This window comes from Nothobranchius furzeri, chromosome 2, assembly GCF_043380555.1.
Source record: "Nothobranchius furzeri strain GRZ-AD chromosome 2, NfurGRZ-RIMD1, whole genome shotgun sequence".
In the NCBI taxonomy this organism is placed as follows: Eukaryota; Metazoa; Chordata; class Actinopteri; order Cyprinodontiformes; family Nothobranchiidae; genus Nothobranchius; species Nothobranchius furzeri.
The window spans coordinates 95,713,991-95,731,574 of record NC_091742.1 but is presented as its reverse complement, the minus strand read 5'-3'; the positions used below and the strand labels follow the sequence as shown (position 1 = coordinate 95,731,574).

The window sequence follows — 17,584 nt, the reverse complement described above, 5'->3', positions numbered from 1 at the left end:
CTCTGATGACCCTAGACCTGACTCACTTTCCCCCTGATGACCCTTGACCTAACTCAGACTCTCTCTGATGACCCTAGACCTGACTCACTCTCCCCCTGATGACCCTAGACCTGTGTAGTGTCATGAATGTCCTGTTTTTGACCTAAAGGTCATGATCTGCTGCGTCTGCTCGAGCAGAGACATAAAGTCTCTGACAGCCTAATCTACATGAGATAGTGGCCAAGGTCTTTCATGCACTCTGCTCATCTGAACTGCTTCACCTCTGTTACAGCTCAAGACGAAGAACTAACTCTCTTTTGATAAACACATAATCAAACGTGTGTTATTACCAATAATAATGTGAATCCAATGTTCAATCAATCTGTGAAATAACAATGTTATTACTTGATGTTATTTTCCTGTGATCAGTAGTATTTTACTTGTAATTAAAATCCTGGGCATTTGCACTAGACACTGATGACACGTAATGCTGAAGTCACACGACAGATTTCCTTTTGTCTGATCCAATCAGAACATTCGTTTCTGGCTAGGCGTGGTTTTCTGTGGTGTTTGTATAAACCCTCTTTTGCATGTCAAATTCTGATTCGCCAGTAAATCAAAATATGACAATCATAAAAACTATCCCACGCCACCTTTTCTTTAGTTCAAAGCGTTCTAGAGAAGTCTCGGACCGGCCATCCGGACCTCATCTTGAGCCATGAAGAACCTCGACAAGCTGGATAAAATCTGTTGCAAGTTACACCTGACCGCAACGGTGCCTTCAGAATAAAAGCTGACCCTCACGACCCCTTCAGGATCTCGCTGACACCAATAATAACCTGTCGTGACCTGGAAGCTTTCCAAGACTAGTTTGGTCGGCACCGCTGCTGTTTCTTTCGGCTTCGGTACCAAAGAGGGTCCAAGAGGACCTCGATATTCTGGATCTAAACGGAGGCTTCCCCTGGGGTACGTAGACCGACAGATGGCATTTCATGTGCGTTATAAATCTCCTACTAAAGTTTAGAGCGAAACATTCACTCCCACTCTGAACTAAATGCTTCTCCGGATCCTAAGGTTCTGATGACCACATTGCAACACACACACATCCTCTCATGTCTCACTCCATCCTAGTCCGTCAGTACACAGAGTGTTAAAGTAGTCTTGTTTAAATTGTGTAGAAATAAATTTCATAACTATTATAAACCTGACTCTCTCTCTTTCCTCGGAGTTAATACAAAGTGTCGCTTAATCCCTGCAATAAAAAGTTCTGATCTTCTGGTTGTAATATTCAAAGATCCATCAGATTGATGTTTCATATTTCTATGGAATCTCACATTTTATGGTTCATAAGTAAGATGTAAACTACCCATCCTTTACACCTGACATGGTAAAGTGTGACTTGTGAACAGGTCTGTTTGCCCACATGCAGAAACATTTGACCATGGAACAACTCAACGGGGGGCGCTACTACCTGTTGGGGGTAACTCTGTAACGCCCCCCCCCATCCTCATGTAACCCTTTTCCAACTGAAAATGGCCGCTCTTGGCTGCCTGTCTCCTTCTTTGTTGTACATGTCGTGTGTCATACGCTCCAGGACAATGACAAAGTTGATTCTGATTTTCTGGAGTGTGAATGAGAAATTAAGGATGAGTCCAACAACCTTCAGGCGAATGTAGAGGGTGGAGTATCCGGTGGATTCTACGGTGGAGTAGATCTCCTCTGGAGTCAGAGCTTTTACTCTCAGAGGAAGAAGCTTCCTGTTGCGATTGGTTTTGAAGATGTCAAAAGGTTCTCCGTTAGCCAGCTGAGGGAAGGAGGACCTCAGATGGTCCAGGAAGTCAGACTCCTGTAGACCACAAGGACACTTCAGGTCCTGGACTGGAGTTGTCGTAAACACTAGGAGAAACATTTAGATGAAGATAAAGATCAAGTCCTAATCATCAGTACCTCATGATACTCAAACATCTCTCCTCTGATTGGCTCACAGCAACACGACTCTACCACTGACGGTTTGCTCCTTAACTCCACATATAACAAGCCTGGAGGAGTTCTGCTGTGTGGTGGTACAGCTAATGCTAATGGTTAGCTTCTACTAGCTTAGACGTTCTCCGCTGTTTCCTGGAGGCTAAACCAGAATTCACGAAGATCCGACTGGCTCATCAGGTAAAAATCTGTTTCTCTGTGAAACCGCTCATTGATGTCCTGACTAGAGCCCTGCACGGGCCTAAAATCTGAGCCCGTGTCCGGCCCGAGGGGGTGGAGCCCCGTCCCGATCCGGTCCGAAAAGGTTTTCAGGATTCTCTGGCCCGACCCGAGCCTGACTTTTTTTTAACCAACTAAATGAAAACAAAGTGCGTCAATCCTGACCGATGTGTTAAAAGACGTGCAGGATCCGATCAATTTGTTCTTCCCTCGTTTACCGTCACGGAGATAACGGCGCACTGGCTCTGGTGTTAATCAAGTTAAATTTGATCTCTTTCCAATAATTATCACAAGAAAACAGAACAGTTAAAAGCAGGGCTTGTGTTGTGTTGACCGGATAGTTCCCGTATTTGACCGTTTATTTTGACGGAGAAAGAAAAGAATTACCCCGATGCATGCAGACGAACTGACATTTTATTCTACGCACATCGCAGATGTAGCTAAATCACTCAAGAAAAGATTCCCATCTGAGCTGGACACTGCTCAGCGCATATGTGCACAGCGAGCTGAAGATGTGAAGATTGGCTTGGAGCGCGTCGCAGAACCAGAGCGCATGCAGGAAGGTCCTCCCACTGAAGCGAGTGTTTTCCAAACCCTGTCTCTCAGAGAGACTTGTCACTTAGAAAATGTTCCCTGATAATGAAACTTTGGCTGAATAGCGCTTGTTCCTGTCTCCAATGTGGTGATGGATCCAGGAGCCGTCTGAGGAGAATCCCAGAATCTCACATCCTCTTCAGCTCAGAGAGCGCCGAAATGATTACGCACAAGCGTGATGCGTCAACCCGGTCTCATAGTAAGATCGGGTTGGACCTGTTCAGGTTTACGCAGACAATCTTTACATAGAATTGACTTACAGATAAAAAATTAATTCAGTAAAATATAAAGCATTTTATTTAAATACCCATTCATTATTTTACAAGCACAGAGAGCCGCATCAGATGGATGGAAGAGCCGCGGGTTGCCGATCCATGCTCTAGTTCAAGATATCATTAAAATTCCAAAAGTGCTGAAAAGATTAAAAATGGGGCTTTCTGTGCATATACAATACATTACGGTAGCCACCGGGATTCCCTGTCTTGAGCGCAACGAATCACAACACAGATTCAGAGACGTGCTGAGTTTGTCATCCAAAATGCTCCGTTTTATAACTTTTGAACGGCTTATCAGACTGACAAAATTCCAACGGTTCCTAAAAGTACATAAAAGCAGCTTTCCAACGATCTATAGCAAGAAGCAATCAGAATTAGAGAAAATATCGCTACGAGGGGAAATCCTGCTGCACAGCCTGATTGAAACAGAGCGCCACGGTGAAAGCGGATAACCTATAAAATGACATGTTGAGGACGCAAACTCAATACATCTCTTTTATTGTGAGGTAATCATTTCTCCGAGTTTTGAGGGTGCGAGCGGGAGTAGACATGCATGCTGCGGGTGCGGGCGGTAATGGTCAGAAATTCAGCGGGAGCGGGATGAAGTAAACAGTCCCGCGCAGGGCTCTACTGCTGCTGTGTTTCAATTTTTTTTATGAATTCGATTAAAAATAAAGATGCCCGGCCCGGCCCGTGTCCGAGGTAATTACAGAGTTGTTGGCCCGAAGCCCGGCCCTCAGGCCGACCCGTGGGCCTAGGGCTTCAGTGCAGGGCTCTAGTCCTGACTCATCAGGCGTGTTTAGTTGTGTTGTTGATCGACTTGAGAAATATGCGCGTCTGCAGACCTGAGAAGGACTAAAACATGTGTGATGAGTGGATCTTCTGGAACCAGGAGAGTTCAGAACGTACCGGTGTCAGAGAGAACCTCAGTCTCAGAGTCCTCCAGTAACCGGACCCTCAGAACTACGTGTTTCTGAAGAGCGCTGGTCCCAGGACCATCGGGTCTGTTACCCACAGAAGGAGCTCTGGGAAGATCAACAGAACATCAGTCTATGTGGCTTTGATGGTATGTAAACAACAGCCTGTTACATCATTAACCACCAGCAGGACCTTAGGCTCCTCTGTCAGTGGGTCCCAGGGCAGCCGTGGCTACGGTGGAGCTCATCACCACCAGCGTGTGAATGGGTGAAGGACAGCTTTGGAGTCCTCTGACTCAGGAAGGTGCTACACAAGTGTGGGTCCTTTTTATTTATCGTAACTAAAATTAAGACCAACCATCCCAGCAGGGGCTTTGTGTACTTCCTGGTTCTGTTACCCTGATAGCATTGTTGTCCCTGGGTCTTTCAGGTCCACCTGGAATGGTCCATGGTTTCCTGGAGGTGGTTTCCCCTCCTCTTCTTCCTCCTTGGTGGTCACAGGTGGCAGGTCCAGGCTCTCTGCTGCTTCCTCCTTATCTGGACACCAAACAGCCAGAGTTAGTCTCTGATCTCTGATGTGAATAAACATCTGAATCCGTCTCCAGTTGTAGAAATGTTAGCTGTGGTTGCTGAACTGCTGACACATACCTGGCTGCTCCTCTTCCTCACCAGCAGCCACCACCTCATGGCTGCGCTGATCTGGGACCGGCTCTTTGTGTTTTCAGACACAATAAAACAACATGTCAGATGAAACGTTTACCTCCACGTGTCAATAATAAACCTTCAGAACACACACACACACACACACACACACACACACACACACACACACACACACGCAGTTCGGGGCATACCAAGGGTAGAGAGCACCTCCATGTTGGAGTACTCCGGTAGCAGCATCCTGAAGTCTAGATGCTTCAGCTTCTTGATGTTCCGTCGTCTATATACCTTCTTCCTGACAGAGAGTCTAGAAGAACCAACAACTTGTGATTACTCGTGATACATAACTGGTGGGCTGGTCATTGATGATGATTATCAAGATTAGTGGTGACCTCTGAACTTTAGTAAATCACACTTCCTGCCCAACGACGTTTCCATCTATATTCACCTGGATCTGAGACCCGTTCCATCGGTGGTCACTGGGTCAGAAGATGGAGGGTCAGTGGTTCTATGAGGACCAGTAAATTCTTCTTTGTTGTGCCTTGTTTTATCTTTTCCAGCCTGGAAACAATGTTCTCACGTTAACTGTAAACTACTTTGTTCACAGGCAAGAATTAAACAGTGTCAATAACAAACGTCCAAACTGGTTTTCATAAAAGCTTTTATCTCTTAATGTAGTAAGGAATCTCCTCAGAATCAAGTGGCACTTATAAAAGACCCTAGACCTGATCCAGACTCCCCCTGATGACCCTAGACCTGATCCAGACTCTCTCTGATGACCCTAGACCTGACTCACTCCCCCGGATGACCCTAGACTTAACTCCGACTCTCTCTGATGACCCTAGACCTGACTCACTCTCCCCCTGATGACCCTAGACCTGACCCAGACTCTCCATGATGAACCTAGACCTGACCCAGACTCTCTCTGATGACCCTAGACCTGACTCACTCCCCCTGATGACCCTAGACCTGACTCACTCTCTCTGATGACCCTAGACCTGACCCAGACTCTCCATGATGACCCTAGACCTGACCCAGACTCTCTGATGACCCTAGACCTGACCCAGACTCTCTCTGATGACCCTAGACCTCACTCACTCTCTCTGATGACCCTAGACCTGACTCACTCTCCCCCTGATGACCCTAGACCTGACTCAATCTCCCCCGGATATCCCTAGACTTGACTCACTCCCCCTGATGACCCTAGACCTGACCCAGACTCTCTCTGATGACCCTAGACCTGACTCACTCCCCCTGATGACCCTAGACCTGACCCAGACTCTCTCTGATGACCCTAGACCTGACCAACTCTCTCTTGATGACCCGACACCTGACCCACTCTCCCCCTGATGACCCTAGACCTGACCCAGACTCTCCATGATGACCCTAGACCTGACCCAGACTCTCTGATGACTCTAGACCTGGCCCAGACTCTCTCTGATGACCCTAGACCTCACTCACTCTCTCTGATGACCCTAGACCTGACTCACTCTCCCCCGGATATCCCTAGACCTGACTCACTCCCCCTGATGACCCTAGACCTGACCCAGACTCTCTCTGATGACCCTAGACCTGACTCACACCCCCTGATGACCCTAGACCTGACTCACTCTCCCCCTGATGACCCTAGACCTGACTCCCTCCCCCTGATAACCCTACACTTGACTCACTCTCCCCCTGATGACCCTAGACCTGACTCACTCCCCCGATGACCCTAGACTTGACTCACTCCCACGATGACCCTAGACCTGACTCAGACTCTCCATGATGACCCTAGACCTGACCCAGACTCTCTGATGACCCTAGACCCGACCCAGACTCTCTGATGAGCCTAGACCTGACCCATACTCTCCATGATGACCCTAGACCTGACCCATACTCTCCATGATGACCCTAGACCTGACCCAGACTCTCTGATGACCCTAGACCTGACCCAGACTCTCTCTGATGACCCTAGACCTGACTCACTCTCCCCCTGATGACCCTTGACCTAACTCAGACTCTCTCTGATGACCCTAGACCTGACTCACTCTCCCCCTGATGACCCTAGACCTGACTCACTCTCTCTGATGACCCTAGACCTGACCCATACTCTCCATGATGACCCTAGACCCGACCCAGACTCTCTGATGAGCCTAGACCTGACCCATACTCTCCATGATGACCCTAGACCTGACCCATACTCTCCATGATGACCCTAGACCTGACCCAGACTCTCTGATGACCCTAGACCTGACCCAGACTCTCTCTGATGACCCTAGACCTGACTCACTCTCTCTGATGACCCTAGACCTGACCCACTCTCTCTGATGATCCTATACCTGACCCAGACTCTCTCTGATGATCCTAGACCTGACTCACTCTCTCTGATGACCGTAGACCTGACTCACTCCCCCTGATGACCCTAGACCTGACCCAGACTCTCTCTGATGACCCTAGACCTGACTCACTCCCCCTGATGACCCTAGACCTGACTCACTCCCCCTGATGACCCTAGACCTGACCCAGACTCTCTCTGATGACCCTAGACCTGACTCACTCTCTCTGATGACCCTAGACCTGACTCACTCTCTCTGATGACCATAGACCTGACTCACACCCCCTGATGACCCTAGACCTGACTCACACCCCCTGATGACCCTAGACCTGACTCACTCTCCCCCTGATGACCCTAGACCTGACTCACTCTCTCTGATGATCCTAGAGCTGACTCACACCCCCTGATGACCCTAGACCTGACTCACTCTCCCCCGATGACCCTAGACCTGACTCACTCTCCCTCTGATGACCCTAGACCTGACTCACTCTCCCCCTGATGACCCTTGACCTAACTCAGACTCTCTCTGATGACCCTAGACCTGACTCACTCTCCCCCTGATGACCCTAGACCTGTGTAGCGTCATGAATGTCCTGTTTTTGACCTAAAGGTCATAATCTGCTGCGTCTGCTCGAGCAGAGACATAAAGTCTCTGACAGCCTAATCTACATGAGATAGTGGCCAAGGTCTTTCATGCACTCTGCTCATCTGAACTGCTTCACCTCTGTTACAGCTCAAGACGAAGAACTAACTCTCTTTTGATAAACACATAATCAAACGTTTGTTATTACCAATAATAATGTGAATCCAATGTTCAATCAATCTGTGAAATGACAATGTTATTACTTGATGTTATAATCCTGTGATCAGTAGTATTTTACTAGAAATTAAAATCCTGGGCATTTGCACTAGACACTGATGACACATAATGCTGATGAACCTAATCGGTTGGGTAGATTACAGGCTTGTCTTGAGGACATAAAACATTGGATGACTAAGTTTTGCTTTTAAATCAAGACAAGACGGAAGTTCTCATCTTTGGACCAGAAATCCAGAAAAGGAAATTGCTTAGCCAATCGCCTGACTTGAATGGCATTACATTAATCTCCGAGAACAAAGTAAGGAACCTTGGTGTTACCTTTGACCAGGACATGTCATTCAAATCCCAGGTTTCACAAGTTTGTAGGATTTCCTTTTTCCACCTTCGGAATATTGCTAAGATTAGAAGCATCCTTTCCAGGAGTGATGCTGAAAAACTAGTTCATGCATTTATTACATCAAGACTGGATTACTGTAATTCATTACTCTCAGGAAGTCCACAGAATGTAGTTAAAAGTCTTCAGCTTGTCCAAAATGCTGCAGCTAGAGTTCTGATGAGAATTAAAAAGAGAGATCATATCTCTCCTGTCTTAGCTTCCCTACATTGGCTACCTGTTAAATTCAGAATAGATTTTAAGATCCTTCTTCTCACATACAAAGCTTTTAATAATCAAGCTCCATCATACATCAGTGATCTGATTGTTCCATACGTTCCTAACCGAGCACTTCGCTCTCAGACTGCAGGTTTACTGGTGGTTCCCAGAATATCTAAAATTAGGATGGGAGGCAGATCTTTTAGTTATCAGGCTTCTCTCCTGTGGAACCAGCTCCCAGCCTTAGTCCGTGAGGCAGACACTTTTAGGCTTAAAACATTTTTATTTGATAGGGCCTATGGTTAAAATCTGATGTTAGCCTAAATCTGGACAAGTGGGGGAGTAGAGGGAGGTGGAGTGTACAGTCGGTAAAGACGGCTCTCCCTTGCCCTGACTCCAACATGCCTCCATCTAAATAGGATAGATTATCCAGAGTTATCTCTGTAGTTATGCTGCTATAGGCTTAGACTGCTGGAGGATACACTGACCACTTTTCACACTCTACTGCTTTCTTCTACAGTCTGCTCTTTAACTGTATTATTTTCTGCAATTTCAGCTGTTAACTTTATTTTCTCTGTAAGTGTTTTTCTCCCCAGAAGAAGCTACAATGATGTTCTGCTGAGCTGTGGTGGCCTCATGGAGGGGGCCATCGTCTAGCACACTGCTGCTAACCACTTAAACATTCCCCCTCTCCTGTTAATAACTTTATGCTTTCCTTGACGTTGGATGTGCTACTACTAGTTTACCCGTTTAATTATAGATCCACTAGGATAAATACAATAAAGTTGATCTCACCAAACAGAACATTTACTAAGACATCGCAATAGAACTATAGACACATTATTGTGTGTGTGTGTGTGTATGTGTGTGTGCGCGTGCGTGTGTGCGTGCGTGTGTGTCTGCCTGCTCTGTCTTCTCGATCCCCAGTGAGTCGTGGAGGATGACTGCTTATACTGAGCCAGGATTCTCTGGATGTTTCTTCCTGTTAAAAGGGAGTTTTCCTCTCCACTGTCGCTGCATGCTTGCTTAGTATGAGGATTGCTGTATAGTCACTGACACTAGCCAGTGACTTGATGCAATTTGCTGGGTTCCTTATATAGGAAACATTATTTCTGATTGGCTTAATGAACTGACCTGAATTGGAATGTTTATTATGTGAAGTGCCTTGAGACGACTCTTGTCGTGATTTGGCGCTATATAAATAAAATTGAATTGAATTGAAGTCAAACAACACATTTCCTTTTGTCTGATCCAATCAGAACATTCGTTTCTGGCTAGGCGTGGTTTTCTGTGGTGTTTGTATAAACCCTCTTTTGCATGTCAAATTCTGATTCACCAGTAAACCAAAATATGACAATCATAAAAACTATCCCACGCCACCTTTTCTTTAGTTCAAAACATTCTAGAGAAGTCTCGGACCGGCCATCCGGACCTCATCTTGAGCCATGAAGAACCTCGACAAGCTGGATAAAATCTGTTGCAAGTTACACCTGACCGCAACGGTTCCTTCAGAATAAAAGCTGAACCTCACGACCCCTTCAGGATCTCGCTGACGCCAATAATAACCTGTCGTGACCTGGAAGCTTTCCAAGACTAGTTTGGTCGGCACCGCTACTTTTCTACCGGCTTCGGTACCAAAGAGGGTCCAAGAGGACCTCGATATTCTGGATCTAAACGGAGGCTTCCCCTGGGGTACGTAGACCGACAGATGGCATTTCATGTGCGTTATAAATCTCGTCTCTCTCGTCTCGTCTTCCTCCGCTTATCCGGGTCCGGGTCGCGGGGGCAGCATCCCAACTAGGGAGCTCCAGGCCGTCCTCTCCCCGGCCTTGTCCACCAGCTCCTCCGGCAGGACCCCAAGGCGTTCCCGGACCAGATTGGAGATGTAACCTCTCCAACGTGTCCTGGGTCGACCCGGGGGCCTTCTGCCGGCAGGACATGCCCGAAACACCTCCCCGGGGAGGCGTCCAGGAGGCATCCTGACCAGATGCCCAAACCACCTCAACTGGCTCCTTTCGATCCGGAGGAGCAGCGGTTCTACTCCGAGTCCCTCCCGAATGTCCGAGCTCCTCACCCTATCTCTAAGGCTGAGCCCGGCCACCCTACGGAGGAAACTCATTTCGGCCGCTTGTATCCGCGATCTCGTTCTTTCGGTCATTACCCAAAGCTCATGACCATAGGTGAGGATTGGGACGTAGATCGACCGGTAAATCGAGAGCCTGGCTTTCTGGCTCAGCTCCCTCTTCCCCACGACAGATCGGCTCAGCGTCCGCATCACTGCAGACGCCGAACCAATCCGCCTGTCGATCTCCCGATCCCTCCTACCCTCACTCGTGAACAAGACCCCGAGATACTTAAACTCCTCCACTTGAGGTAGGACCTCTCCCCCGACCCGGAGGTGGCAAGCCACCCTTTTCCGGTCGAGAACCATGGTCTCAGATTTGGAGGTGCTGATCCTCATCCCAGCCGCTTCACATTCGGCCGCGAACCTACCCAGCAAGAGCTGAAGGTCAGAGCTGGATGAAGCTAGGAGGACCACATCATCCGCAAAAAGCAGAGACGAGATTCTCCTGCCACCAAACTCGACACACTCCACACCACGGCTGCGTCTAGAAATTCTGTCCATAAAAGTGATGAACAGAACCGGTGACAAAGGGCAGCCCTGGCGGAGTCCAACCCTCACTGGGAACAGGTCCGACTTACTACCGGCTATGCGGACCAAACTCACGCTCCTCTGGTAAAGGGACTGAATGGCCCTTAACAGAAAGCCACCCACCCCATACTCCTGGAGCGTCCCCCACAGGGTGCCCCTGGGGACACGGTCATAAGCCTTCTCCAAATCCACAAAACACATGTGGATTGGTTGGGCAAACTCCCATGCCCCCTCCATCACCCTTGCAAGGGTATAGAGCTGGTCCACAGTTCCACGGCCAGGACGAAAACCACATTGCTCCTCCTCTATCTGAGATTCAACTATCGATCGGACCCTCCTCTCCAGTACCTTGGCGTAGACCTTTCCAGGGAGGCTGAGGAGTGTGATCCCCCTATAGTTGGAACACACCCTCAGGTCACCCTTCTTAAAGATGGGGACCACCACCCCGGTCTGCCACTCCCTAGGAACTGCCCCCGATGACCACGCAATGTTGTAGAGACGTGTCAACCATGACAGCCCTACAACATCCATAGCCTTGAGATACCCAGGACGAACCTCATCCGCCCCCGGGGCTCCGCCGCTGTGTAGTTGTTTGACTACCTCAGCAACTTCTGCCCCCGAGATCGGACAGTCCATCCCCAGGCCTCCCAGCTCTGGTTCCTCCTCGGAATGCGCATTGGTGGGATTGAGGAGCTCCTCAAAGTATTCCTTCCACCGTCCGACTATAGCCTCAGTTGACGTCAGCAGCTCCCCATCCCCACTGTAAACAGTGTGAGCGAGTTGCTGCCTTCCTCTCCTGAGGCGCCGGACAGTTTGCCAGAACCTCTTTGGAGCCGATCGATAGTCTTTCTCCATGGCCTCACCAAACTCCTCTCGTTATAAATCTCCTACTAAAGTTTAGAGCGAAACATTCACTCCCACTCTGAACTAAATGCTTCTCCGGATCCTAAGGTTCTGATGACCACATTGCAACACACACACATCCTCTCATGTCTCACTCCATCCTAGTCCGTCAGTACACAGAGTGTTAAAGTAGTCTTGTTTAAATTGTGTAGAAATAAATTTCATAACTATTATAAACCAGACTCTCTCTCTTTCCTCGGAGTTAATACAAAGTGTCGCTTAATCCCTGCAATAAAAAGTTCTGATCTTCTGGTTGTAATATTTAAAGATCCATCAGATTGATGTTTCATATTTCTATGGAATCTCACATTTTATGGTCCATAAGTAAGATGTAAACTACCCATCCTTTACACCTGACATGGTAAAGTGTGACTTGTGAACAGGTCTGTTTGCCCACATGCAGAAACATTTGACCATGGAACAACTCAACGGGGGGCGCTACTACCTGTTGGGGGTAACTCTGTAACGCCCCCCCATCCTCATGTAACCCTTTTCTAACTGAAAATGGCCGCTCTTGGCTGCCTGTCTCCTTCTTTGTTGTACATGTCATGTGTCATACGCTCCAGGACAATGACAAAGTTGATTCTGATTTTCTGGAGTGTGAATGAGAAATTAAGGATGAGTCCAACAACCTTCAGGCGAATGTAGAGGGTGGAGTATCCGGTGGATTCTACGGTGGAGTAGATCTCCTCTGGAGTCAGAGCTTTTACTCTCAGAGGAAGAAGCTTCCTGTTGCGATTGGTTTTGAAGATGTCAAAAGGTTCTCCGTTAGCCAGCTGAGGGAAGGAGGACCTCAGGTGGTCCAGGAAGTCAGACTCCTGTAGACCACAAGGACACTTCAGGTCCTGGACTGGAGTTGTCGTAAACACTAGGAGAAACATTTAGATGAAGATAAAGATCAAGTCCTAATCATCAGTACCTCATGATACTCAAACATCTCTCCTCTGATTGGCTCACAGCAACACGACTCTACCACTGACGGTTTGCTCCTTAACTCCACATATAACAAGCCTGGAGGAGTTCTGCTGTGTGGTGGTACAGCTAATGCTAATGGTTAGCTTCTACTAGCTTAGACGTTCTCCGCTGTTTCCTGGAGGCTAAACCAGAATTCACGAAGATCCGACTGGCTCATCAGGTAAAAATCTGTTTCTCTGTGAAACCGCTCATTGATGTCCTGACTAGAGCCCTGCACGGGCCTAAAATCTGAGCCCGTGTCCGGCCCGAGGGGGTGGAGCCCCGTCCCGACCCGGTCCGAAAAGGTTTTCAGGATTCTCTGGCCCGACCCGAGCCTGACTTTTTTTTAACCAACTAAATGAAAACAAAGTGCGTCAATCCTGACCAATGTGTTAAAAGACGTGCAGGATCCGATCAATTTGTTCTTCCCTCGTTTACCGTCACGGAGATAACGGCGCACTGGCTCTGGTGTTAATCAAGTTAAATTTGATCTCTTTCCAACAATTATCACAAGAAAACAGAACAGTTAAAAGCAGGGCTTGTGTTGTGTTGACCGGATAGTTCCCGTATTTGACCGTTTATTTTGACGGAGAAAGAAAAGAATTACCCCGATGCATGCAGACGAACTGACATTTTATTCTACGCACATCGCAGATGTAGCTAAATCACTCAAGAAAAGATTCCCATCTGAGCTGGACACTGCTCAGCGCATATGTGCACAGCGAGCTGAAGATGTGAAGATTGGCTTGGAGCGCGTCGCAGAACCAGAGCGCATGCGGGAAGGTCCTCCCACTGAAGCGAGTGTTTTCCAAACCCTGTCTCTCAGAGAGACTTGTCACTTAGAAAATGTTCCCTGATAATGAAACTTTGGCTGAATAGCGCTTGTTCCTGTCTCCAATGTGGTGATGGATCCAGGAGCCGTCTGAGGAGAATCCCAGAATCTCACATCCTCTTCAGCTCAGAGAGCGCCGAAATGATTACGCACAAGCGTGATGCGTCAACCCGGTCGCACAGTAAGATCGGGTTGGACCTGTTCAGGTTTACGCAGAAAACCTTTACATAGAATTGACTTACAGATAAAAAATTAATTCAGTAAAATATAAAGCATTTTATTTAAATATCCATTCATTATTTTACAAGCACAGAGAGCCGCATCAGATGGATGGAAAAGCCGCGGGTTGCCGATCCCTGCTCTAGTTCAAGTTATCATTAAAATTCCAAAAGTGCTGAAAAGATTAAAAATGGGGCTTTCTGTGCATATACAATACATTACGGTAGCCACCGGGATTCCCTGTCTTGAGCGCAACGAATCACAACACAGATTCAGAGACGTGCTGAGTTTGTCATCCAAAATGCTCCGTTTTATAACTTTTGAACGGCTTATCAGACTGACAAAATTCCAACGGTTCCTAAAAGTACATAAAAGCTTTCCAACGATCTATAGCAAGAAGCAATCAGAATTAGAGAAAATATCGCTACGAGGGGAAATCCTGCTGCACAGCCTGATTGAAACAGAGCGCCACGGTGAAAGCGGATAACCTATAAAATGACATGTTGAGGACGCAAACTCAATACATCTCTTTTATTGTGAGGTAATCATTTCTCAGAGTTTTGCGGGTGCGAGCGGGAGTAGACATGCATGCTGCGGGTGTGAGCGGTAATGGTCAGAAATTCAGCGGGAGCGGGATGAAGTAAACAGTCCCGCGCAGGGCTCTACTGCTGCTGTGTTTCAATTTTTTTTATGAATTCGATTAAAAATAAAGATGCCCGGCCCGGCCCGTGTCCGAGGTAATTACAGAGTTGTTGGCCCGAAGCCCGGCCCTCAGGCCGACCCGTGGGCCTAGGGCTTCAGTGCAGGGCTCTAGTCCTGACTCATCAGGCGTGTTTAGTTGTGTTGTTGATCGACTTGAGAAATATGCGCGTCTGCAGACCTGAGAAGGACTAAAACATGTGTGATGAGTGGATCTTCTGGAACCAGGAGAGTTCAGAACGTACCGGTGTCAGAGAGAACCTCAGTCTCAGAGTCCTCCAGTAACCGGACCCTCAGAACTACGTGTTTCTGTAGAGCGCTGGTCCCAGGACCATCGGGTCTGTTACCCACAGAAGGAGCTCTGGGAAGATCAACAGAACATCAGTCTATGTGGCTTTGATGGTATGTAAACAACAGCCTGTTACATCATTAACCACCAGCAGGACCTTAGTCTCCTCTGTCAGTGGGTCCCAGGGCAGCCGTGGCTACGGTGGAGCTCATCACCACCAGCGTGTGAATGGGTGAAGGACAGCTTTGGAGTCCTCTGACTCAGGAAGGTGCTACACAAGTGTGGGTCCTTTTTATTTATCGTAACTAAAATTAAGACCAACCATCCCAGCAGGGGCTTTGTGTACTTCCTGGTTCTGTTACCCTGATAGCATTGTTGTCCCTGGGTCTTTCAGGTCCACCTGGAATGGTCCATGGTTTCCTGGAGGTGGTTTCCCCTCCTCTTCTTCCTCCTTGGTGGTCACAGGTGGCAGGTCCAGGCTCTCTGCTGCTTCCTCCTTATCTGGACACCAAACAGCCAGAGTTTGTCTCTGATCTCTGATGTGAATAAACATCTGAATCCGTCTCCAGTTGTAGAAATGTTAGCTGTGGTTGCTGAACTGCTGACACATACCTGGCTGCTCCTCTTCCTCACCAGCAGCCACCACCTCATGGCTGCGCTGATCTGGGACCGGCTCTTTGTGTTTTCAGACACAATAAAACAACATGTCAGATGAAACGTTTACCTCCACGTGTCAATAATAAACCTTCAGAACACACACACACACACACAGACACACACACACACGCAGTTCGGGGCATACCAAGGGTAGAGAGCACCTCCATGTTGGAGTCCTCCGGTAGCAGCATCCTGAAGTCTAGATGCTTCAGCTTCTTGATGTTCCGTCGTCTATATACCTTCTTCCTGACAGAGAGTCTAGAAGAACCAACAACTTGTGATTACTCGTGATACATAACTGGTGGGCTGGTCATTGATGATGATTATCAAGATTAGTGGTGACCTCTGAACTTTAGTAAATCACACTTCCTGCCCAACGACGTTTCCATCTATATTCACCTGGATCTGAGACCCGTTCCATCGGTGGTCACTGGGTCAGAAGATGGAGGGTCAGTGGTTCTATGAGGACCAGTAAATTCTTCTTTGTTGTGCCTTGTTTTATCTTTTCCAGCCTGGAAACAATGTTCTCACGTTAACTGTAAACTAGTTTGTTCACAGGCAGGAATTAAACAGTGTCAATAACAAACGTCCAAACTGGTTTTCATAAAAGCTTTTATCTCTTAATGTAGTAAAGAATCTCCTCAGAATCAAGTGGCACTTATAAAAGACCCTAGACCTGACCCAGACTCCCCCTGATGACCCTAGACCTGATCCAGACTCTCTCTGATGACCCTAGACCTGACCCACTCCCCCGGATGACCCTAGACTTAACTCAGACTCTCTCTGATGACCCTAGACCTGACCCACTCTCTCTGATGACCCTAGACCTGACTCACTCCCCCTGATGACCCTAGACTTAACTCACTCCCCCTGATGACCCTAGACTTAACTCCGACTCTCTCTGATGACCCTAGACCTGACCCACTCTCTCTGATGACCCTACACCTGACCCACTCTCCCCCTGATGACCCTAGACTTGACTCACTCCCCCTGATGACCCTAGACCTGACCCAGACTCTCCATGATGAACCTAGACTTGACCCAGACTCTCTCTGATGACCCTAGACCTGACTCACTCCCCCTGATGACCCTAGACCTGACTCACTCTCCCCCTGATGACCCTTGACCTAACTCAGACTCTCTCTGATGACCCTAGACCTGACTCACTCTCCCCCTGATGACCCTAGACCTGACTCACTCTCTCTGATGACCCTAGACCTGACCCAGACTCTCCATGATGACCCTAGACCTGACCCAGACTCTCTGATGACCCTAGACCTGACCCAGACTCTCTCTGATGACCCTAGACCTCACTCACTCTCTCTGATGACCCTAGACCTGACTCACTCTCCCCCTGATGACCCTAGACCTGACTCACTCTCCCCCAGATATCCCTAGACTTGACTCACTCCCCCTGATGACCCTAGACCTGACCCAGACTCTCTCTGATGACCCTAGACCTGACTCACTCCCCCTGATGACCCTAGACCTGACCCAGACTCTCTCTGATGACCCTAGACCTGACTCACACCCCCTGATGACCCTAGACCTGACTCACACCCCCTGATGACCCTAGACCTGACTCACTCTCACCCTGATGACCCTAGACCTGACTCACTCCCCCTGATAACCCTAGACTTGACTCACTCTCCCCCTGATGACCCTAGACCTGACTCACTCCCCCAATGACCCTAGACTTGACTCACTCCCACGATGACCCTAGACCTGACCCAGACTCTCCATGATGACCCTAGACCTGACCCAGACTCTCTGATGACCCTAGACCCGACCCAGACTCTCTGATGTGCCTAGACCTGACCCATACTCTCCATGATGACCCTAGACCTGACCCATACTCTCCATGATGACCCTAGACCAGGGGCGACGGTGGCACAGGAGTTAAGTGCTCGCCCCGTAATCGGAAGGTTGCTGGTTCGAGTCCCGCTCAGTCTGTCGCTGTCGTTGTGTCCTTGGGCAAGACACTTAACCCACGTTGCCTGCTGGTGGTGGTCGGAGGGACTG

At 48.3% G+C, this 17,584-nt stretch overlaps 1 protein-coding gene across 1 annotated transcript in view; it reads right to left on the bottom strand.

The window, feature by feature from the left end:
* Positions 1 to 17,584, bottom strand: part of LOC107372981 (uncharacterized) — a 62,367-nt gene that overhangs the window by 35,797 nt on the left and 8,986 nt on the right. The window contains exons 6-17 of the mRNA XM_070548401.1: positions 15,962 to 16,074; positions 15,708 to 15,820; positions 15,518 to 15,580; positions 15,268 to 15,406; positions 14,862 to 14,977; positions 12,545 to 12,780; positions 5,076 to 5,188; positions 4,822 to 4,934; positions 4,616 to 4,678; positions 4,366 to 4,504; positions 3,960 to 4,075; positions 1,640 to 1,875 (exon numbers count right to left, since the gene is read on the bottom strand). Of these exons, the coding sequence (XP_070404502.1) occupies positions 1,640 to 1,875; positions 3,960 to 4,075; positions 4,366 to 4,504; positions 4,616 to 4,678; positions 4,822 to 4,934; positions 5,076 to 5,188; positions 12,545 to 12,780; positions 14,862 to 14,977; positions 15,268 to 15,406; positions 15,518 to 15,580; positions 15,708 to 15,820; positions 15,962 to 16,074 (1,560 nt within the window). The remainder of the gene's footprint in view (positions 1 to 1,639; positions 1,876 to 3,959; positions 4,076 to 4,365; positions 4,505 to 4,615; positions 4,679 to 4,821; positions 4,935 to 5,075; positions 5,189 to 12,544; positions 12,781 to 14,861; positions 14,978 to 15,267; positions 15,407 to 15,517; positions 15,581 to 15,707; positions 15,821 to 15,961; positions 16,075 to 17,584) is intronic.